Source organism: Drosophila persimilis, unplaced genomic scaffold (genome assembly GCF_003286085.1).
Source record: "Drosophila persimilis strain 14011-0111.01,24,50 unplaced genomic scaffold, DperRS2 tig00000000-arrow-pilon, whole genome shotgun sequence".
NCBI lineage: Eukaryota > Metazoa > Arthropoda > Insecta > Diptera > Drosophilidae > Drosophila > Drosophila persimilis.
The window spans coordinates 15,098,896-15,122,060 of NW_020825288.1; the positions used below are offsets into that span (position 1 = coordinate 15,098,896).

General features: G+C 46.2%; 2 protein-coding genes across 2 annotated transcripts; both read right to left on the reverse strand.

Moving 5' to 3' along the window:
• Positions 1-9,566: 9,566 nt before the first annotated feature.
• LOC6588329 lies at positions 9,567-10,288 on the reverse strand. Its single transcript, XM_002013767.1, has 2 exons — positions 9,805-10,288; positions 9,567-9,742 (listed from the first exon to the last, which is right to left on the reverse strand). Exons 1-2 carry the CDS (start codon positions 10,286-10,288, stop codon positions 9,567-9,569), a joined length of 660 nt encoding a protein of 219 aa, XP_002013803.1.
• Positions 10,289-10,700: 412 nt separating this feature from the next.
• Positions 10,701-21,945, reverse strand: LOC6588143 (serine/threonine-protein kinase D1). The gene is made up of 8 exons (XM_026988306.1): positions 21,710-21,945; positions 15,837-16,412; positions 14,718-14,862; positions 14,515-14,652; positions 14,242-14,429; positions 12,411-13,425; positions 11,601-12,338; positions 10,701-11,534 (listed from the first exon to the last, which is right to left on the reverse strand). The coding sequence occupies exons 2-8, from the start codon at positions 15,960-15,962 to the stop codon at positions 11,338-11,340; spliced, it is 2,547 nt and encodes an 848-aa protein (XP_026844107.1). The 5' UTR covers positions 15,963-16,412; positions 21,710-21,945; the 3' UTR covers positions 10,701-11,337.
• Between the last annotated feature and the right edge of the window lie 1,220 nt (positions 21,946-23,165).

Here is a 23,165-nt window from a genome sequence, read left to right on the forward strand (position 1 = left end):
ATGTATTGTTGGGGCATATGCGTTTTAAAGGAGATACAAATTTAAAAATACATAATTTTGAAGGCATTTAGACAACGGTGGACACCTAAGATAATTGGGATGGATTTTCCTAGATTTCTATAGATTTTCCACTCCCTAAAACTCCTTTAAAAAGCAGAAAATCTTTAAGAAAATATCTCGACTCCTTCATTCAGTTTTTAGCCAGCAAACTGCAACCCCAAAATGGTATTACACATTCGATCAATTACCCACAACATCTAACAAGTCCGGGGCTGTTGTCTTCCCTAAACAGGAAACATTACACTGCAATGGCAAATATTTAACATTTCCGCAGTGGCAGCAGCAACAAAAAAACAACATTTGCTGAATCAAAAGCATATAATAAATTGTCAAATGCTGCTGCACTGCAACTTTTCCACACATTTTCGGCTTTGATTTGTCGCCCAACCACCGCCCAACGCCCAACCCTCAGGAAATGTCGGCGAAAAATGGAAAAACACAAAAACTATACAACTTTTGCTGATGCTCCCAAAAAGAAGAACAAAAAAATAGCAAAAAAAGGAAAGGAAAGGAAAGCAAATCAAAAAGTCAAATGCCTTGAGGGGTTGCAAAATTTGAGAGTGGCTGGAATGTGTATAGGGGGGGTGGGGGTGGGTTGGGGGACCTTCCCCCCCCCATGTTTTAGTGTGTAGGGGATGGAGTATTTGTATTTAGCTTTTGTTGCCTGGCGCCATTGTCAACATATTTCAAGCGCGCCTCGGCCTGGGCCTCAGACAGAGAGTCAATAATAACGCGACTTTCCCCATATTGTGCCCATCGTTCCCATTTTCGGGGCGGGGTGGGAATGGTATATTCCTACAAGATTTTTATAAGATTTTTATGGCCAGCAAAATTGGTCAGTCCCGCGCCCCGGCCAGAATTTAATGACTGGAAAATGAGGCATTTAAGCCAAGTGCCAAAGAAAGTTCCTTCTGCAAACGTGCCCGGTCAGCCGCTAGTATTTATGGGTCTGCATCTGTATCTCGGTCGAGTCGGTCTCTGTCCGTATCTGTATCTGTATCTGTATCTGTGTCTGTCTCTGAGGGGAGCCAGGCCTGTGGACTGGGCCCCGTGAGGCATAGCCAGGGCTGGAGCTGGAGCTGGAGCTGGAGGTGGAGGTGGGTGTGAGAGCATACATTAATTGCCGTGATTAACACGTAGGCGCATTAAATTATACAGGAAAACGGTAGTGCCAGGACAGTCGAAGGAGTAAATACCCTAACTGATGAATTTATTGGGGAATAATTGGCTAAAATATTAGAAGGGACTCGGAAGAGTACAAAATGATGAGAGAAAATATCAAAAAATACAGGAAATGATGTCTAAAACGTAAGGACAGAAGAACAGACAGAAAGATTGAAAGAAAATGGGTGTGAAAAGATGCTTCTTAAAGATGCGCTTGTACCCCGCCCCGAAAGGGTATCAAAACCAGGCCTAGACCCGGGCAATGCCACATCAATTATCGCATATGAAGCCACCAATGCATGCCTCGTTCTCTCTGTGTGTGTCTGTGTGTGCGTACGAGTATCTGTGTGAGTGCATAAATCATTTGGCTACATTAAGTCCTTTGAGGAACCCAAAACAGGGCCACACAGAACAAACTTTTTGGGCACTGGCGAAATGAAACAAAAATAAAAACTCGTTAGGCCAGAGCCAAGACGAAGAGTACGTGCCCAGGACTTGGACGTGGACTCCGACTTGGACTAGGACTAGGACCTTCCCCCCCCCTCTCGGGCAGCGCCGGACTGTGCAGTGTCAAGTGTAAAGAAGAACTACTAATCAGCAGTTAATTCTTATCTTTAATTAAGTGCACGTTTCACCCCCGACCGATCCAAGGAGCAGCCAAAGGAGTCCCGGCATCGGCTCCATCGGCGTTTATGGCAGATGGCAGACACAGAGGAACTTCCCGTCTGTCCAGTCTGTCCAGTCGGTCTGGCTTTTTGCTCAACACTTTTGTTTGCCCTTCCCCGCTTTTTGGCATTGTCCGGGACAAAGGCCACTCGCTGGACAGGACACCAGCGCCGGCGCCTTTTGTCGCCTTTTGTCGCCTTTTGTCCCGCTCCGGTCAATTTAATGAAATAATCTAAGCAAACACTCTTGAAAATTAAGCAGTGTTTTTTTTTCGGTTTCCTTTCTCGAATTAAAAATGTAATGCGTTTGCTTTTGTTTTGTTGCTGCGAATAATTAAATGTGGATATTTTTCGTTGGGTTTTTTTTCTTTGTGTGTGCTGGCCAATTAAAAAGGCCACGCAACAATGGCCAAGGCGCTCATGCATGGCTTATCCCCAACCCTTGCCCCAACCCTAGCCCAACCCTTCATCGAAGTAGATGGCCTAAGATGCTGCTGGAATTCGACGCGATAAACTTCGACTTGGCCTGGGTCTGGGCACCTCGGGGGTAGTCCGTAAGTCATTACCCCCAACTGGAATGCGCCCACAGGTAGGTAAACGGCGGAGAATACAGCGACAGAAGCTGCTCCTGCTGCTGCTGCTTTTGGCCCTCTCAAGTTGTTTGACAAACAATACACAACCCCTGGCCAAGAGAGGGAAGAAGAACAGCAGCGGCAGATGGAGATGGAGGTGGGAGTGGGAGTGGCAGGTGAAGATGGGCTAGCAGGAGGGGGGAGCCATGCTACATGGAGATCTGGGCACGAGAGCCGCACTCAAGCGTACCCGTCACATTTTTGCGCTTTTACATGGCCACCCCTCCTCGCATTCCCCCCCCCCTCCCTGACAGAAGTGCCCCAAAACGTGGCATCATCAGATACATGAAAACAATTTTTTTACAGCAGTGAAAAGCTGCACTAAAAATAAAATAAAAGATATTTTATTGAAGTGGCGCAGGGGAGCCCCAACCCCGTCCCCCCCCCCACCCAGAACCCCTGCCCGGACTCTGGCAGATTAATTATGCATCGCTAAAATGCTAAGCCAGGTAGCACCACACAGCAGAGAGCACACAGCACCACGGTATCGCAGTGCACGGTAGTGCCCCAAAGGCAAGTGGCAAATGGGGGTTGGGGGTGGGAATAATAGGGTGGATGGGGTGACTAGGAATGGGTACAAGAGCCCGCCCGAGGGGGAGTATGTAAAAGCCAAGTACAAGCCACAACAAAATTAAAATCAAAATAAAATCACAAAAAATGTTTTTGGCAAATATTCAGATAAAATGGAAGGACTTTCAGATAACCCAACCATATAGGGTGTGCACACTATAAGAGGTTGGCTGTATCTATTATAGGAGGACCCACTATTGAACTAGAAACTACTATAAAATATCTAGAATGGATTGAGTATAGGATGGAAGAATGATGGCATGATCAATGGGATTTTATTGGGGTATAAGGATGGAAATCTATACAAATCTTTGAAAGCTTATGTGGGATAATATTGGTTTATAATTTAGTTAATATTTATGACTTTATTACACCCGGATTTGGATCGTTTTTTGTTGTTCCCGGCTGACCAGAGAACCATATCCCTAAGTATTTTGGGCCCTGAACACGAATCCAAGGTCAGGTTTACTCCTTCACGTCAGGTGACCTCAAAAGACCTATATGGTCGAAAAATGGTGGAAACATATTTTAAAAATTGATCGGATTCGCTTGAAACTCTTCAATCGGGGATTTTCGGGGTCAAATATTAAGAATTTTAAGCCACGACACCTTTTTTTGTGGGGCTCGGATTCCCCTTTACTACAGTACCGTCCATTACCTAAGTAATGGCCTATCGAAGGTCACACATTCAACTTACGATCCTTTATAAAATAATAAATGCAAATCGGTTTGGCTTTCGCTGGTGCTGCCTCAAATCAAATGCCTGTCACAGACAGACCCTACAAATCATCATGCCTCTTCACACATGGCACTCCCTCGCACCCCCTCACACCCACACATACGGCTGCCCACTTGCCACCAAATTATTCACATAAATAAAAAACGGTGGAAAAAAAAAATTAAGATTAAAATAAAAATTAAAAGCTACAGCTAAAAATCAAGCAGCAAACGTCAAAGCCAAAAGCGTGGAGCTGTCGGAGCTGTCGTCGTGTCACTGCACCCTCGCCCAGGTGAGGGCTGTGACAGGGGAACATGGTTGGGGCCAGGCGGGGGACAGAAGTGCTGTGGACTCACACACATATGTATGACGATGAGGTGCGACACACACACACACACACATACTCCCACTAGAGACACACACAGATGGAGGAGGCAGGAGGCAAGAGGCAGGAGCCAGGAGCCAGGAGCCAGGAGACGACAGCGACAACGACATCATAGTACCCACTTGAAACGCTTTTAACAAAAATTCTTTTAATTTTTCACTCTTCTTTTTTTTGGCAACACCAGGCAGGACGATGATGATGGAAGTGGGGATTGGGGGGGTGGCAAGAAAGAGAGTGTGTCGCGAGTGTGAGGGAATACGAGAGGAAGGTGAGCATCAGAGGGTCGAAGCTGGGAATACCCTCGCAGGACTAGCTATTTCTATTCTATTGGCAAGAAGTTACCAAAAAAGGAAATAATAAAAGGCAATGGTAAATATTTATTGGCTCAACGGATCAACGTAAATGGGGATATCCCCTTCTTGTATGTATTCTCAAAATTAATCAGAAATTTCTCCCCTCTATACGGTCAAAAAAAAAGTTCATCTTGCGATACCCTCGTCAAGGGCATAATTAAGAAAAATCTCTGAGTCCCGCTGCAGAGCTTCTCAGTTGCAGAGTTGGTTCTGCTCCGATTCTGGTTGGATTCGGGGGCTCTGTTTGTGCAACCCTCACGGAAAATGAAATTTTCCTGCAAGACGCAGAAGAAGAAGACGAGACCGGCGACAGCGACTGCTGAGGGAGCCGCTGCATTGTTGATGAACAAGCAGCACGCTAACAAGTTGTATGCGCCATCTGAGGCCCTGCCTCATGCCACACACACACACACACACAAAAAAGGAGCGGAGTGCACCTTTCAGCGCTGGCGTTGGTACGTGGGCGCTTACATTGTTGTACATGCCACATGCCACCACCCACATCCAGCAACCGCTTAGAGATGGCTGGAAAATTATGATGCCTGCGTTTGTTTCTCGTTTGCGGCGCTCCGCTCCGCTCATTTTAATTTCCACTCGTTTTTTGTGCACCTTTTTTTGGCCTTCGAAAATTACAATAAAAAACAACAACCAAAGCCAGAGAGCCCGAGAATGGGTGAATGGGAGGAGCAGATTAAACAGTTAGAGAAAAATAGGAAAATTCAAGTGCATTTTTCACTTCACTTTACGGTGCATTCACATTTCCGTTGCATTGCATTGCGGAAAAGAGTTAAACAAAAGTGCGCAAAAAATGCACAAAAACCAACACAAAAAACCAAAAAACCAAAAAAAAAAAAAAAACAGAACACAGTTTGAGGGCATCAAAAACCGAAAACGGAGCTCCTGCGGATTTTCACAATTTGTCGTCTGGAGTGGGAGATGGGGCAGAGACAGCTTCAGGAGCGAGCAGGTATCCGTATCGTATCGTATCCCGTATCCCTTTGTTGAGGAACCCCAATACCACAGTCTCTACCAACCCTCGAGCCCTGCCTCTGCCTCGGCCTCTTCCTCTGCCTCCTCTTTTTTGAAGACCTTTAAGGTATTGCTCGGGCTATGCAATTTTTTGTCATTGTCATCGTTTTGTTGTTGCATGCAACTCAGGGAATGGCTGGTGGAGAGGTCAGTCGTCCCTTTCGCTGGCTGCTTTTAGGCGCTGGTTGCAAGAGTTGCACTTTTTGCGGCGGCTGCCACTCGTCGCCGTCGCTGCACTCGGCCCCGACGCCCCGCGCTGCCTGTTGTGTTAAATTTTTTATAAAATTTGCATGCAAAGTGCATTCTCCGCTTTTTTTTGCCTTATTTTTTGGCATTTTTTTTTTATTTTAATTTCTTAATTAGTTGCTTTTGTGGCCAGACCAGAAAAAAGGGAGCATGGGATGGAGGCTGGGAGGCTGGGAGGCTGGAATGGGGGCTTGAAAGCAAAAGTCAAGCCGCCTGCATTTAGGGGTTGCAAGGGTCGCTCCGGGGGTTGCGCTGCGTTCTGGGGGCTTTAAGTCCGAGCAGCTTTTCAAATTAGTCAAATTGAAATAGCATTAGGCTTTTGATCCGGGCAGATGTCCAGCCTCCCGCCTTCTGCTTCTGCAACCCCGCAATCAAAACCGAAAACTATTTAAAATCTAATTTGCATTTCGACTGGGGACTGGTGCAGGGGCCGGGACCGGGGGCAGCCAACAAACAAATGCATAGAATTTTCTTATCCTAAGCCTCTGAGGATGGGTGGGGGGTTGGGGCGAGGCCAGGAGCTGCATAATCACAAAAATTTGTCATAAAACTTTGGCAGACGCAAAAGTTTTGCGCTGCACAAAGTCAAAGTCGTTGACGTCGTCATCAAATTTCAATGCTATAGAGAAGAGAAATATAGGGGTGCCGAAAGGACTATCGGAGGGGGAATCCAAGGGGGAGGAGGGACCACCAGAATTAGTCGTGAATCAACAGCATGCCAATAGGCTATCATTCCCCAAAACCTTGCCTTTAAAGCGATTACAATTCCTGTATCAGAGCCAATGTGGTTGCAAGCTGCGGTCGCCTCCTCAAAGGGGGGAAAGGAGTGTGGAAAGTTTTTAATTACCCTCATCAGCGAAATGCAAGGCTCCACTCAAACCAGAGAAGCCAGAGAGATATAGGCAGGGGCTGAGAGTTTGCTTTGAGACAATTTTGTGCACAAAAAGTTTCATTGGGGTGCCACTGCTCCTGAGAATGAGACCCAAACTCCTCTGGAATCTATCTATGAACTTTGCTTGTTCTATGATAATTACATTTGAATAATATGCATTTCAGTCACATATACGATACGTAGACCGCAAAGTGCAACTAATTAATATTAATGACACTAATTTGCCTAAGAGAGTGAGGCACCTGGTGGAAGGGGAGGTGCACTTCCTGTTTGGAATAGCAGACAACCTTTGGGATACAACAGGATAGCTCGGGAGAGATAGAATCAGAGTTCCCAGGCATAAGCTCTGAAGGAGTGGCCAGAATTATGACTTAAATGCCACTAATCAGAGGCCTGCCATCAATCTGTGTCACTGGGCAAAAGGAAAGCGAAATGCCATCACCCCCATCAGAGCGAGCGATCCGTATCTCTCGGATGTGGTGTGAAAAGCGAAATTCTCAACACTTGTGCAAACAGAGGACTGGGCCTGGGCCTCTCAAATGAGTCGATCTTATCTGTAATTGCTTTCGCTCTGAAAGATGCTGCTGCCAGAAGAGAAGCCTTCGCTTTCTTGGACACTTTAAGGAAGTGACCCAAATTAGGCTTAGAAATGGAAAAGTTTTTGCATTAGCATGCGGCTTTCCACTTTGTCTTTAGTTTTTAGATTTTCCTCTGGCTCTCGGGGTGGGGCCTGGCTTGTGGGTTCGGTTCTCAGGGCAGGGGCTAAACTTCAAGAAATCGACATTTGCTTGAGCGTTTTTGTGCTGGGAGTCACGTAGCTGCAGCTGCCACGCTTCCAGGTACGAGTACGAGTACGAGTGCATATCTCGGTGCCATGCTGCAACACACAGCATATGCACACACCCGCACGAAGCGAGAAAGAGACAGATTCTCACATCTTATCTGTATCTGCAAACAGACGAGGACATCTCACACTCCACATCCCTATGTCCCACTCCTTCACACACACACACACACACACACAGGCACACGCACGAACGTCATTCCTCAGTCAACACAAACATGAGATGAAGTTGAATTTGTACATCCGCTTCTTCTACTGCTGCCGCTTCTTCTTATCCACTTCCCTTTCCTTTCTGTTCCTTTTTCTACCTCTACTCGTTTTGGCCTCAGGCTGAAAAATCAGTTTTCATACTCTTCTTGGAGGGTATTCCTGTTTTAACAGAAGGAAACATTTCCGAATTTCGAGCGAACATCACAAATCTATTCTTAAAGACCTTTGTATAACTAGGAACAGCCAGGACATGATTATTTAATCAATCTATCACAAGTTACACGTTCTTAGAGATACGATCCATAACTGAAAACGAGTATCTATATTCGATGTTTCTCCGAACCCTTTCTCTGACAGAGTATTCCAAGCCTCTGCCTGTGGTCCTTTCTTGTTTGTTGCTGCTGTAGTTGTTGTTGGTCTTCTCACTACTGATTTGTCGCACGACTTGAATTCTTGATTATGCCGCCAGCTCCAGCTGGGCATGAATTTTGCCAGTATGTGCATTAAAAAACAGATTTTCCAAATAGAAAAAAATGGAGGGAAAAACAACAAAAAATCGTGAAGGGTCATTAATTATGCGTAAATGAGCTTAATGCATCAATTAATCAAATCAAAGGCGGCACCGGCCAATAGGCAAATGCATTTGCCCAGCTGCAATCGGGGATCCCCAGTACCCAGTCCCAGGAGCCGAGCCGTGACTCAGGTCCCGCTTCTCATCCTTCGCCCTGCGTGCCTTTGTCGTGTCACACAAAAGCGCGAGCTCGCGCCGCGTAGTAACCAACTCTCTATTAGCTCAACGGTGGTTAAGCATCGCGTTCAGTGGTTGTAGGCGTAGGTCGTGGGTTGTGGCAGAGGGCGTGGGTGTGGTGGTAGCATTTTTAACGGTCTACTAAAACCATAGCAATGAGCAAGTATTAGGGCTACATCAGTCAGCTTTTGTCAGTGCATATCATCGAAAAGCCTTGACGAAAGCTTTGCAGTAGATGGCGCTGACTAAATGTGTCAGTCTGGCAGCACTATTTGATTTATTTTAATGGTGTGGCAGGATAGCCACACAAAATGGATGAGAGTTTTTAATTGGAAATAAGCCAAACGAAAATTAAGTACATTCGCGACAGTGTTAATATTTGAGTTCCGAAATTTTTTTATAAATTAACTTAAGCGCTTTTAAAACTAATATGAAAATGATTTTTAATTGCAGCTGTATAACATCCTTTTACAGTGAACATTAACTATAGTTTGGAAATAATTTTCATTATTTAGTACAATATATTTATTTTACTACAGCGGTACATCTGCTACGTTTCAATGTGGTTGCACGGACAAGTAATGAGGAACAAAACAAGTCAAACATTTTATAAAGGTGCAAGCAGTTTATGACATACACTGCTTTTCATGACACATCGTGTAACGAGCTGGCTGCTATGAAATTCGCTAGTGAGCAGAGTACTGCCAGACTGTTTAATGAAGACTGTTTATTTCAAAATAGGAATTAAAAACACTGAGCAATAGATGTTAAATATTCTCCCTCTGTGGATAGCTTATATTTTACGTAGATTGATGTATGAATAAATTAACTATTGGAACTGCGACTGAGAGTATAGTCTATAGTTTACTTAAATTAAAACAATTTTGCACTAAACCATGTAGAGGTGGTAGTGTTAGCCCTTTCCACAGTTCTAAGGATTTCTGATCACTTGACGATTAAAGCTGAAGCCAGACAGGGTATAATGCTTGCTCTTAACAATCTTCACCACTTGCTGAAAGATTCAAGGAAAATCAAGGTGTGGATTAGGAATTAATATAGAAGACGACCTACCATCACCAGCTTGATGAGAAAAACAGCGAATGTAAGGAAATTAATGCTCATGATGGCTGCTTCGGGTGGGAAATCTATTGCGGCTTCGTCCATCAGGCCACGACGCCTGCGTCTCTTCCGCTCCGGTGGCTGCCACAGAACCGCGAAATGTTGCTCTGCCGTGAAGTTGGAGAAAGTCAGCTTCGGCATCAGCTAAATACAAAATTGATATTCTTACCAATCATCCGCATTAGATTGTCACGAAGATTCTGGAGGAGTTTGATCTTCTTTTCAATGCTGAGGGCCGACTTCTTGATCCAGCTGTTCTGCATGGTTTTCAGAAACTTAAGGAAGCCGTGCATGCTGGGCATCTCGATTTCGCCACCATTTTCTCCTTCTCCGTTGTCTACCGGTGGTTCTGTAGAGTCCTCCTCCTCATGGCTCTCTGTCGAATGCGACGAGTGCCTCCGCGATGTAGTCTCCACATTGGGAGTGACCACGACCACAGTATGAACAGGTGCCTTGGTAGAGCTCCCTAAAATCTGGGAGCTGGTTAAAATATTCGGGTCATTCGGACCTTGACTGAAGCGAATGCGCTGGTACTCAATCCAAGCAGGACTGGGCGTGGTAAAGCCATCCGAATCCTGGCTTGCGGCTGTCTCCACGCACTCTCTTAAGCTGAGAGCAAACAAAAGGAAGAAACTGAATGGTAATAGTTGCATCTTCTTGATTGGAACGTTGTGGAACTACTGCTGCTGGAAAGTGTGGCACGAGTCACAAAGTGCTGTGCTACGAAAAGAGTGTCAACCGTTGCAAGCCAGCGCTTTTGAGATGGCTTTCGCAGATGAAGATGAACTATTAAATACCCTCTGGTTAGATCAAGATAATTCGAGACCACATCACGAATTCGGATCCCCTAGTTCTTGTAGTCTTCGAGTTACCTTGGTATAGTACCATACAATTGCTGGGAATCACAGCCATGATGAGGATGACGAAAATGCACAGATGCATTCACGACACTCAAATGTCAAGTTTGTTGTTTATTCATCAGTAGTTTGTTTTCGCTCTTGTGGCAATTGGTACTGCATAAGATCTGAGCTTGTGGTTTTTTTGTTTTATTGATGAATACACGTATGTATTTTGCATGTATATTTGATGTACGTAAGTGTTATTCATAAGAGTTGCCATTAGGTGGTTAACAAATTAAAGCTATCGACTAATTTTGATTCTAGAGAAAAATTTAGCACACAGAGTTTTCTTGTTTAGCATTTATCAAAGTTATCGTTATCGTTATCGTTACGGAGAGAAGCAGCAGCGAGAGGGAAAACTTACAAGTCTAGGAGTAACATCGAGAGTGCGGGACGAATAAATGTACACTCAAAGAAAGTACACCCATGGTCTACCCAATTTTAAAAGCTGTACTTAAATTGGATTCAGAAATATAGTTCAGATTAGAAAGCTTTAGAAAATGTAGGGTACTAGGTTATAGTTTTCTTCAAGTGGACGTTAAAACAGCTGAATGGAACAGCTGCTTGGCTCTGCTCTGGGACTATTTGATGTGGCGACAGAGATGGAAACGGACCCACTTTAGCGCTTTGCCGCTGATGGCCTCCACCTTGGGGGAATTCTCGGACAGACGATGGCAGTCGGCGCAGTTGCCTGCGGATGGATAACTCTCGGTGGTGCTGTTGGTCAAGATGGGAGTGGGCGTGGTTGTAGGTGTGGGGGTGGTGCCCACTGATCCACTCAGGTCATTGTCGAAGGTCACAGGTCACATGTCACCCGCACAATCCCAGCGTATGTCGTCCGCCTCGTGTGTGAGATAGCGTCCGCCGCCCACCTGGGTCTCCAGGGTGCGCAGGTCTCGGTAGGTTTGCTTGTCCTGCAGCCAGTAGTGCAACAGGCTCTTGTCCACTGTGTAGCGCTTTCGCTGCTTCACCTGCAGCAGGTTGTTGATCAGATCAATGGCTACGGAATGAGAGATGAAATGGTTAGTCAGAAGGGCAGAAGGAACTCCCCAGGGCACCGGCTCACCATTGGAGGAGATCTCTTTCCACGGATTGGGGGGATACATGAAGGCGGCATTCTGTATTTGATCGTTGATGTCCTCCTCCTCGTTGAACGGAAATGTGCCGCTCAGGCTCACATAGATGATCACGCCCACGCTCCACATGTCCAGCGACCGATTGTAGCCCTTGTTCCGGAGCACTTCGGGTGCGAGATAGGCGGGCGTGCCCACCACCGAGCGGCGGAAGGACTTCTCGCCAATGATGCGGGCATAGCCAAAGTCGCACAGCTTCACCTGCGGAAATTCTGCGTCCGAGGAGAGCAGCACATTCTCCGGCTTCAGGTCGCAGTGGACGATGTTCTGCGAGTGCAGGTACTTGAGGGCAATCAGGATCTGGGTGATGAGAAACTTGGTGACGCGCTCGCTTAGCCGGCCCCTCGCGTGCGACAGGATCATCTCGAGCATGTCGCCCTTCAGCTTCTCCATCACGACGAAGATGCGCTCGGGGGTCTCGAACATCCGCTCCAGGTTGACGACGCCGCAGTGGCAGATGTTCTGGAGGATGGCCACCTCGTTCTTCAGTTGGGCCTCCTGCTTGGTGGGGAAGCGCAGCTTGTCGATCACCTTGATGGCCACCTCACGCTTTGTCTTCTTGTGCACGCCGCCGTAGACGACGCCAAACTGTCCGGAGCCGAGCACCTCATCGGGAAATATCTGATAGAGCTGGCCCATGTCCTGGACCTGTTCCTCCGATTCACAGCATTCTGTGGTAGATGGAAGATTGGTTAGTTCCTAGCACTCAGAATATAGTATGGGTATAAATATGAGCCACTCACGTGTGTTGTTCACATGCATGAAGGCCTGCCGGATGCTTGTCTCCCAGCTCTTGGCGATATCGCTGCCGATGCCGCTGTCCGGGGGCGGTAGGCGCACCGCCTGCTCCTCCTTGGCGCCCACGAGGGGATCCTGGCCGACGTAGTAGCTGAGGCTGGGCATGCACAGCTCGAAGCAGTAGTTGGAGTCGGGACGCGGATCGCGGTGCGCCTCGATGGAGAGGAGCTCCGCCAGCGGCAGCTCCTTGTGGTACTTGCTGCCCTGCTCCGAGACGAACAGCGTGACGGTCTTGGAGTCTAGGCGCCAGTAGTGGCGCTTGACGGCCTTGTCCAGGGAGGTGAAGTGGACCAGCCACCCCTCCTTCAGGGCCTGGCCGCCGCGCTTCTTCGTGTGCTTCACGGACTGCACGATGCGCATCAGCGGGATGTTGGCGCTGGGCGAGGAGGAGGACGAGGACTGAGACTGCTCCGACTGGCCGTCGCTGGACTTTGTCTCCCCGCCCACGCTGCCGCTGCCACTGCCATCGTCGCCCATCCCTCCGTTGACCAGCTCCGGGGGGGAGTTGTGGGCGTTGGTAAGCGCCTTGGGCGGCTCCCTGGGTCTCCCTGCAACCAGATTTACACCGCCTCCCATCGCCACCTTGCCGTACTTTCCGTAGTCCGGCTGCGGACTGGGTGAGTCCTCGAAATCGCTGTCATCGAACTCCTCGCGGAAGAAGTTGTCCCGCTCCTTGCGCGGCGTCCCGTCCCCGATCTCCGCCTGCATCTGCAGCTGGCTGAGCTGCGCCTCTCCCGTGCAGTCCAGCGGCACCTTGTCCATGCACTTCTTGTGCGTATTGTACTGGCAGTCGCGGCACTGCAGCCCCTGCTTGAAGAGCCCCTTCAGCAGCTTCTTGCACAGCTGGCACACCGTCGGGATCCCGTATGTGTGGACCTGGAACGTGTGCGGGATGCGGAGCGCAGTCAGGCCGTTTCGGCTGCCCGACGAGTGGGTGCGCTGGTGTCGTCCGGGTATGTTCTGCGGGTGGAGGGGAGAGACGGGGAGAGACTTAATTAGCGAATTGGGTTCCTCTGGAGAAGCGTCTTCAGTCGGCGTACCGCACGGGATCGTGTACAGTCCACTCTAACTAATGGACGTAATTGACTAAAACTTATAGTAAAAAATATGACAAGACTGCCTTAAAGTGTCATCGGAGACGGAGTGTTATGAATGCCAAGTATCCCTCGGGTAATACTGTGCGGAAGTTCATACGAATATGAAATTATTGCCTTGAGTATTCTTCGTTTGAATTATACAAATAGAACAAATTTTTGTGGAGTATTAGGGCCTACACCATGGGGGAATGTATATCCTTTTAGGGGACACAGAGATCATACATATCCTAGGCAACTTTCCTGTAGGCTTTCACAGAGACTAAGGGGGTACTCCACGAACCCTAAAGAGTTTTCCCCAGGACCTTTAACTCTCTGCTTCGGACACCCCCCCTACGAGTATTTAAAAGAGTTAATGAGCCATTAAATGTAAGCAAAATGAAAATTTATTCAAAAATGAAGAGAATACAAAAAATAAAAGGGTAAGTACAATTTTAAATACTCGTAGGGATGCCCCAAACTGTCAACCGCCACCAATACGCACTATTCATTCGCAACACTCACTGGCATTCACACAGATACTCGGCACACACACACACACACATGTGCGTATGTATGCACACTGGGAGGACGAGGGTTAGGACGAGGATAGCTGACGTGCTTTCCCCACACGTCTACACGTCTGTCCACGAACGTGTCAATTCTTAATAATGTCATTCATAAGGTCCGACATGCGCTTTACCAGAGAACTGCTGGAGTCATTCCGGCCCGTTGACTCCTCGGCGGAGGAGAGGAGCGACTGCTGTGAGCTGCCGGACGGGCTGCGTGGCGTCTGCAGGGTGAAGGAGCGTCTCGATGTGGCGTCATTCGAGCGGTTACAGTTGTTCGGTATTTTCACCACACATCGCTTGTGATAGTTCTGACCGCAGCCTGTGGGAGGGAGCGAGAAGAAGGATATTGAACTGGCGGATTAGTCCGGCCAAAGGAAAACAGTTGTCATAAATGGGCCACATACCATCACACTTGAGGCCCTGACGCACCAGGCCGAACAGCATTTCACCGCAGAAATCACAGAATGTCGGCCCCTTGTAGGAATGCACATTGAGGCTGTGCGGCTTCAGAGTTGGCATCTCGGACGTCGGATACAGGATGGCTGTGGGTGGCAGATAAACGTGGCGGTCAGTCAAAGCCCAGATTGAGGCTCGGCTAGGGTCTTACGGCTGGCTGTCAATACAATTTCCACCAGGGTCTCGTCCACCACTTCCGCTGCCGAATTGATAATGTGCAGCACATTGGGTGTGCTGTAGTCGTGCACGAACAGCAGAATCCGCTCCGACAGATACGTGAGTCCGCTATCCGGTATCTGAAATGTGCCACAAGAGTGTTGGAGTTTTACTGGCCATGTCCATGTCCATTTGCGGTGTTTTGCTTCATTTAACGCTCATTTTTGCATACGGGAGTGCGGGTCTCCCCCCATTATCATATCATATTCGTATTCGTATTCGTATCTTAATTGATTGCCTGATAAGATTCAGCGGGCCATATGCACAAAATATCATATCGATTTCAATTGATAGCCAACAACAAAAGATAAATAAAATATGCGAAAGCTAACTGCAGTGGAACGTCGCTTGGAAAACTCTCTTGAAGCTTCTTTTCTTCAATTTTCCTGTCCATTTTATACTAGTCGATACATATATTGATCCAGTGGATCCTCCTGTAAATAAACCTTATCGGACACAAAATACGAGTATATCCATACGCATTTCCATTTGGGGGGAGGGACCCTTGGCTATGATAGAAGTGGCGCGTGGCTCGTGGCGCCCACATGGTCACGAGAGGAGGTGGAGCATGTTCCAAGTCAGGAGCAGCTGTCGTTGCCAGTGCCTCGTTATTGGTCACCGGTTGCGGCTTGGTTAATTGAATTGGCCATGGATAGCTGCCCTTCCTCCCCACCACCCCATCTCCCTCACGAGAAAGTAAGCGAGTCATGTCTATGTTACTTGGACTTAATGAAATAAAGCAATTATTCTGCACACATAGACATTTATTAATCTTCCCCTCTCTATCCGCATGGCTCTGGCGAGGGATTCGGACTCTTAATCGGACTCGGAGGAGCTCCGGAATGGACTTTGTGTTGACTTGACCGCGTTCCACCTCGGCGCAGATGGCAAATAAAAATATTTACTTATTGACATGACCAGCTCCCAGCTCTGGATCATGCATAATAAACGAAAGCAGATGGTGACCCCGACACCCTTTGGGGTGGTCCCTAGTGGTCCCTAGTTCTTCCAAGACTGCTTCCATCCATGCAGACTTCCATGTCCCACATCTTACCTTTGTGTTGATGAAATCACAGGCCATATCCTTGAGTGATTTGAGCGTGAGGGCGGTTACGGGCACGCTAACTGCATCGCGAATGCTGCCAAATTGGAACAGAAATGTCACCTCGGGCCCCTCCATGATGACGGGGACGCTGCCAACGCCAACGCCAGCGCCACTGCCAACGCCAAGGCTGGCGCCGCTGCTGCCGTTGGAGGTGCTGTGGTGTCGTTGGGCCACGGTGGCTGTGCTTGCGGAATGGGTGGCTCAATAAAGGATTCTCCCTTCTCCTGCACTGATTCCTCGACCTTCCGCGACCTCCTTTTGCGCTCTGCTTGAGGTGCTTCCTGTTGTTGCAAATGCCAAGGACGCAATAACTTTTGTAATAGTTGCCACCGCTATCCTGATTAGTCTTTCTCTGGCGTTGCACTCCTCGTGTTTGCTTCTGGACGATTCCGATGGCTGGCTTTTGTTTGTTTTCCTTTGGCTCTGCTCTGGCGGGCTGCGGTTTCAGGGGTATTTCAGTCGGTCCCGGCTCTCCGTATAGATCCAGCTATCGGGCAGAATTCCCACGACAGTCATAAGAGCAAACTGAAAGGATATTATCGAATAAGCTTTTAAGTTTGACGAAAAATGCACTTTACCTAAGTAAGGGCGTAATTACTGAAATTGGAATGCAATTGGTAACTGTATCCGAAGGGAAAGCCAAAGGGCTGGTCTGGACTGTGGACTGCTTCGGGTCGTGGTGGTGGGATGGAGTGCCGCAAACTGAATCATTTTCCTGCCTTTGAAAGAGTCATTTGAAACTTTCAATTGCATGCAACTTTATTGCAACTTTTCAGACAGAGGACAGAGTGCAGAGGGCAGAGTGCAGTGGGCGGAATGAATAAATGGCTGATAATTAAATATACAATATGTCATTTAAGAACTTTTCCTGGACTTTACTGTTTAATAACAAAGATAGCTAAACTCCCAGAAGGATATTTTGGGAAAGAGTAAATGGAAACCTTGTGATTTGTAAAATGCTCACGGAAACTGGAGAAACGAATATCTTTTATAGCGTTAAAGCATACTGTAAGATATAATATCTCATCAAAATATCCAATTGATCCAAGAAAAGACATATATCATCTTTACAACATTTTCTTAGACTGTAAAATGACCTGAGGAGTCATTGAAGCGAATTTTAAAGAAAAATACAAACAAAAAAACAATTCTAAAACAAAAACAAGAAAAAACTATTATTCATCACAATGATGTGATCGCACACTTTCAGAGTCGACTGTCTGTTGCTTTTTTGAGGAGAGTTAGTAAGTTAGGTCATGGAGCACGGATCATGGAGAATGGAGCGTGGAGCGTGTATCGCTGAGACAATGGGTCGATAAATAAAGCGGCAATCGATTCAGCAAGCCGATTCCATTACGTAGACCTCAATTGGGCATATTAATAGACATTATTATACCTATTTATATAAAAAAACAGGTTGTTAATGGCGATGAGAAAAGTCGTACTCGTACGAGATTATACAGATACGCGATCGGGGCTGGGAAAATGTCAGGATGATTTGAGTTCTTTCCAATTATTTTCAAGTGGCCTCTGTGACCCATTTACAGAGAGGGGAGTGTTTGTGTGTGTGTGTGTGTGTGTGTGAGGCATTAAAAAATAATTTATAAATCACGATGGAAAATATGTGCCTGGCCATGAAAGGAATGCCAGATGTAAGCGAAAGGGAGGCGGCAACAGAAGCGGAAGAACAACAAAACGAAAGCCGAGAAAGAGACTCCAGAGAGCGGCCGCCAAGCAACTTTCTAAATCTGTTTTCTGATATTTTGTTGTCTCTTGACATACCCTTGGAGAGGGTATTATACATTTGTTAAGATGCTTGAGACAAAAGACTTGGACGATTCTATTCGTTTATAATTAAAATTGTTCTAGGCATATTATTACTAAGGAATGCAAGATAAGTCATAGAATTTTCCTAGAAATGTATAGATACTAGAAATTTTCTAAGTTCAAGCAAGTTCTTCATCGATTTTCATTCTAGAAATTAGGTCAATAATCGCAGTACTGTATCGCTAGAGGTATCTGGTGATTCGGTACTCGAATTTATCGCTTGCTTTTTTTTTCTTTTGTTATTTCTTGTAAGTAAGTAGGTGTATCAGTCAAAAGTTGCCTCGCAGCTGGTAGCGGAGTGCGTTTTGAATTTCAATGGAAGCGCGGGGAGGGGGAGGAGGCCGAGTGGAGTGGAGGCTGGATGGCATCTGGAAGCGGAGGCCGCTTAAGACCTCAAGTGTCGGGCACAAAAAAAACCGAGAAATAACAAAATTGGAGCAGAAAATGACGCAGCGCAGAGGCCTAAAGTCAAGGCTAACACAGACACTGAGAGGCAGACACACACACACACACATAGACGAAAACTGAGGCACTAAAGATATTCAGCCAAATTGGCATTAAGTCTGCTTGGTATCCATGAGATACAGATACATTTGACATTTACATAACAACAAGCAACAAGCGGCCTGCGAACGGAGAGCTTCCACTCTCCACTCTCCGCTCTCCGCAATTTGTTGTTAATAATTTATTAAGCAAATACCCGCGCACACACTGGGGTAAGTGTTTTCACTGTCTTGCATCCGATGGATGCCACTTGGCCATGCTGACGCCGACTAAGCCGTGCTTCTTAGATGCTTCTTCACCTTATGCTGCTTCTTGGTAATTGCTTCTTGCCTCTGTTTTTACTGTTACTGGTGTGCTTCTATTCCATTCTATGCGCTGCAATCGGATGTCACTGCCATCGTCGCCGCGGCACGTTCTGAGTTTGTTAAGCCAAAAGAGCAACTGACTTGACTTGGCCAACTGACTGCCAAAGCCGTTGACGATGCCCCTGCCGACCAGGCCCGGACCAGGGACCAGGGACCGGGCAGGGCCAGACCAGGGCAGCGAAAAAGCAAACTCAAAACCCGTTTTACTACACGCACACATAGAATAATGTATAGTGAGCGTGAGAGTGAGAGAGCGGCAGAGAGAGCGTCCCAGACGAGTGTGTGTGTGTCATGAACCAAAGCACTCGACCCGGCATGGTCTCGCCTCTCTTCCTCTCTCCCTCCACCCACCTCACCATCTGCTTTCTCCTCTCTGTAGTGCTATCCCCTTTATCGTTTGTTTGTTTCCTTTGTTTGTTTGTTGTAACGGCCGCACTCTCACATCTCTACCTCTACCTCCCCCTCTCCCACTCCCTTTGGGCTTTCTCTCTATCGCCTCCCACCCCCCTCAGCTATTGGCATTTATGCACTCTTTCCACCGCCTTGAGCCAGCCCTGCCCCGCACCGTCGCGCCCACTTAGCGCCCATTTTCTTATTTCTCTGTCATTGTCAAGGCTGTGCGAGAAACTACCTGTGGGGGCCACGGCTTCGGCTACGGCTCTGGCTCTGGCTCCGGCTCTGGCCCTGGCCCTGGCCCTGCCTCTGCCCGTGGCTCTTTGTGCTCGCGTTGATAAGCGATTTTCACCGTCGGTCGGCCCCACAGCCAAGGCCCAAGGACCAAGGGTATGTCCTTTCCTAGAGATTGCCAACAATTGTTATATTTGTGGATGTTCTATACGAATGTGCACCATGTTTTGATTGTTTTAATTACATATGTATGCCCTAGTATTTGCACATGTATTTGAGAGTAACTATGTATATAGAAATGTATGTATATAATGATTTCTTCATTCGGAATCGTAGGTCTTCTGTTACATATTGACTTCACTGAAGGTTTGAACTATAGAGGACTTTCTAAGTCTTCAAATATGAACACACTATAACAATTAAAACTGGTAACAAATATTTGAGAGCCTTAAGAGGAGGCCAACACTTAAGAGGCATTTCCCATATTCTATAACCTATAGTCCCATATAGTGCTATAATCCAATAGTATCAGTATCAAGAGTATCATCTGATCACTGTCATTTTCTGATCACTTAAGTATAGTGGCCCTTACGTTCTTAGGGAGCTGTGTATTCTCCTAATTATACAAAAACTATGTATTTCCCAATTTAATATTAATTATTTTAAAATTGTATTTCAAAACAAGGAATATAATTATTCCATTACGAAATATTCAAACTATTGCCGAATTTATTTACAAGTCTTTCAGAATTGAGTAAATCAACAAACATTTCAGTTTTTTTTTTTAAATTATATGAAAATGTTCTTGAAATATTTTTAGACCATACATTTTGCCGTTAATAATTTTGAACATACTCAAATAAGTGAATAGAAATGTTCTTGGTATTTTGCAAATGATTGTTTCTATTTTTATTGGCAGAATTTGTCTTGGCCCAGCATGAAATATTTTGATTTCAGTAGTAAAATAAAACAGAATATGGAAATGGTTTTCTGAGGTTTCGTAAGTGTTCTTTATGTGCACAAGCCATTGAATATGGTAATCTCTACCATTTCAGTACTCACGCTACCATCTCTATTCGGGTTGAAAGTTCAATCTTTGGGCAACCTTTGTTCCTGGTAATGCCAAAGGACGGCTGCCAAATAAAAAGTTCGTGGAAAGCTTGTTGTTTCTTTCTATTTGTTTGCTTTTTTTTCGACTCTCCGTTATCTGTTTTTTTTTAGAGGTTGCGGTGCTTCGAGTGGTGGCTCACCCGTGCTCACATGTTTATTTGTTGGAACATTATTAGAATTCTCGGATCAGAGACAAAATGCAAATAGCCGAAGACGACGCAAAAGTCGCGCGCTGTGCCCTGATAAGGGGCCGCCTGAAAATGGCATCATCATCATCATCATCATCATCATCATCACCATCGATAGATAATTAGTAAGGTGATAATAATTTGAGGGCGCTGAGGGCGATAGCGCAGTGCGATGATGATGCCGGGCTGATGCGAAGCTGATGCTGCCACCACGAGCGAGTCCAAACTCCAACAATGTGGGTGGAGTCCAAAGGGGGGCCCACTAGTCATGAATACAACGCTCCCGGCTAGAAAGGGGATGGGCAACGTTTAACTATAGCAGGTCCCGAGCTCATGTCAAGTGTGCGACAGGCTGACGCACTGGCCATAAATACCAAGGCCAAGGAACAACTTGAACGTGTTTTTGTTTGCCTTCCTGGCTAAAGGATAGCTCAAAGAGGGCGGCATTCGAACCGCTAGGGGTCTGGGGTCCGCGTCCGGGTAAGGGTCCGGGTCCGGGGTTGGTCTGGCTTGAAGGAGAGAATAAATATTAACAAGCACGGGGGCAGGCAAACATTTGCATTGGAGCGGGCCGGAAAAGATCCCACTTACGAGTGGGGCCACAAAAACAACAAGTGAAACGAACCCCATCATTTTGGTACCTTTGAAGGACCAAGGGTATTGTATGGTTTTTGATTGGTACCCATTTGATATAGATGAAACAGAAAATAGTTTCAAATATTGGAAGATGCCTCACTTTTCAAATATCTGCCCAAAAGAAGAGACCAAAGAGAGAGAACAGTTCATTCCACACATGCTCAAGGTGCTATATGTAACAATACTGCGACCGGAGCCCGAAGAAGGAGAAAACCAGGACAATCCAGTTATGAATGATATAATAGAGCAAACTCAGACATCGGTGGGGGGAGGGGTAGAGGCAGCACTGAATTTGTAATGTACATATGTTCGACGGAAATATCATTATGCTGCTGCACGAGTTTTCCCGATTATTTTTGCACTCATTTAAGATGCAACACTTTCGGTGTACATGTTGAATATGTATATATGTATATATAGATGTGTTGAAAATTTCATGCAATTAATTCAAATAATAAATATGCACACACGTACACACACAACGAAACGTTCACGGGCACGGAGACGGAGACGTAGACGGAGACGTAGACGGAGAGGGAGAGAAAGGAGCTAGGTACCAACACACCTTCAACTGTGCCACATTACGGCTGGCGCTTTTCTTTAGAATTTTCAATATTTGCTTCTGTGTGAGTGTGTAGTAATTTTTCTTTTACGAGCACGAGTCCGAGCAAGGGGATGAGGATGAGAGTATGTGCTACGGCTAGTGCCAGGTTGCCCGCTGTGGCAGCATCGTCGTCTGCGTCCACGTTGTGTCGCTGTTGTCGCTTCGGTTAACGGTAGAATTTCGCACGTTTTCACTTTGCCTCGGCCGCCGCGCAACTGAAACACAAACTGCGAAAAAGCATTGGCAGAGGCAGCAGCAACAGCAATCGCAAAGCCAGAGGCAGGCAGCAGAGCAGCAGAGCAGCGGAGCACAGCCGAGCACAGCAGAGCAAAGGAAAAGCATCCGAAAAGTAAAATCCAAATAATATGCAAAGCTCAGCTTTGCTACCGCTCCCAAATGAGAAACGGGCTTCCGGCTGGTCGTTCTCCCACGCAGAGCAGCTCTCCCAGATGAGAGCGGAAGGGAGAGCATTGCCATACGACTTCTACACGCTCTTGACGCGTTTCCCTAATCTGTTTTTATTTTAATACGGATTCTGTTCATCTGTTTATTTACTCGTTCTCTTCTCCGAGTTTCGCTTCCCTTCCTTTTTTGTTGCTATCGTCTCCCACTTGGCGTTGTTTACATCAGAGCCGCCAAAGCTTTCGCACAGGTGTTTAAAGCTTTGAAGTTGTAACCAAGAGAGAGGCGTATGATTTCTGTTGAGAGAGAGTGGGAACAGCAAAGAAGAAGAACACAAAATGCTTTAACAGGGTTGTCAGGTGATCTAATATGAGCTTTCCTATTGGAAATCCCACGATTTGGTTTAAAAAATAAACATAATTAAAGATAGATATTTTCGCGAATACTTCAAGGGAAGTATTATAAGTTTTCCATTTTATTAACATATTAATACTAACTTGCTTAAGCAACAAAAGATACCCTCGATGGACCGCGGTTTATCAAGAATTTACGTGCAAAAAATATTTGGCGGTTAGAAATAATCAGATTTTTAATTTTTGCCACATATGTATGCTTTTCATTAAATATCTGGCGACGACGAAGACCCAAACTTTTTTATACCACAGAGATATATGGATATATACATATATTCTCGTATATATGGAAATGATTTATATATATTTTCGTGCCATAATTGCACGTCAAATTTTAAACCGCTTTGTCTGTCGCGTGCTTTCAATTATGAAATATATTATGTACTATACAGTCGCGATCATTTCACTTTTCAGTATAATCGCCTGTAAAATGTTTAGAAATGAATCAATTCTTGTGATTTTTGATTTTTATACCTCAAAGAGAGTATAGTGTTATATTAGGTTTTTTATTTCTCTATTATCTGCCATGGCTAATTCCAGTGGTCTTACGTTCGATTTGTCCACCAGTATCCGTGTGAAAGCTCCCGCACTTCTTTTAACAG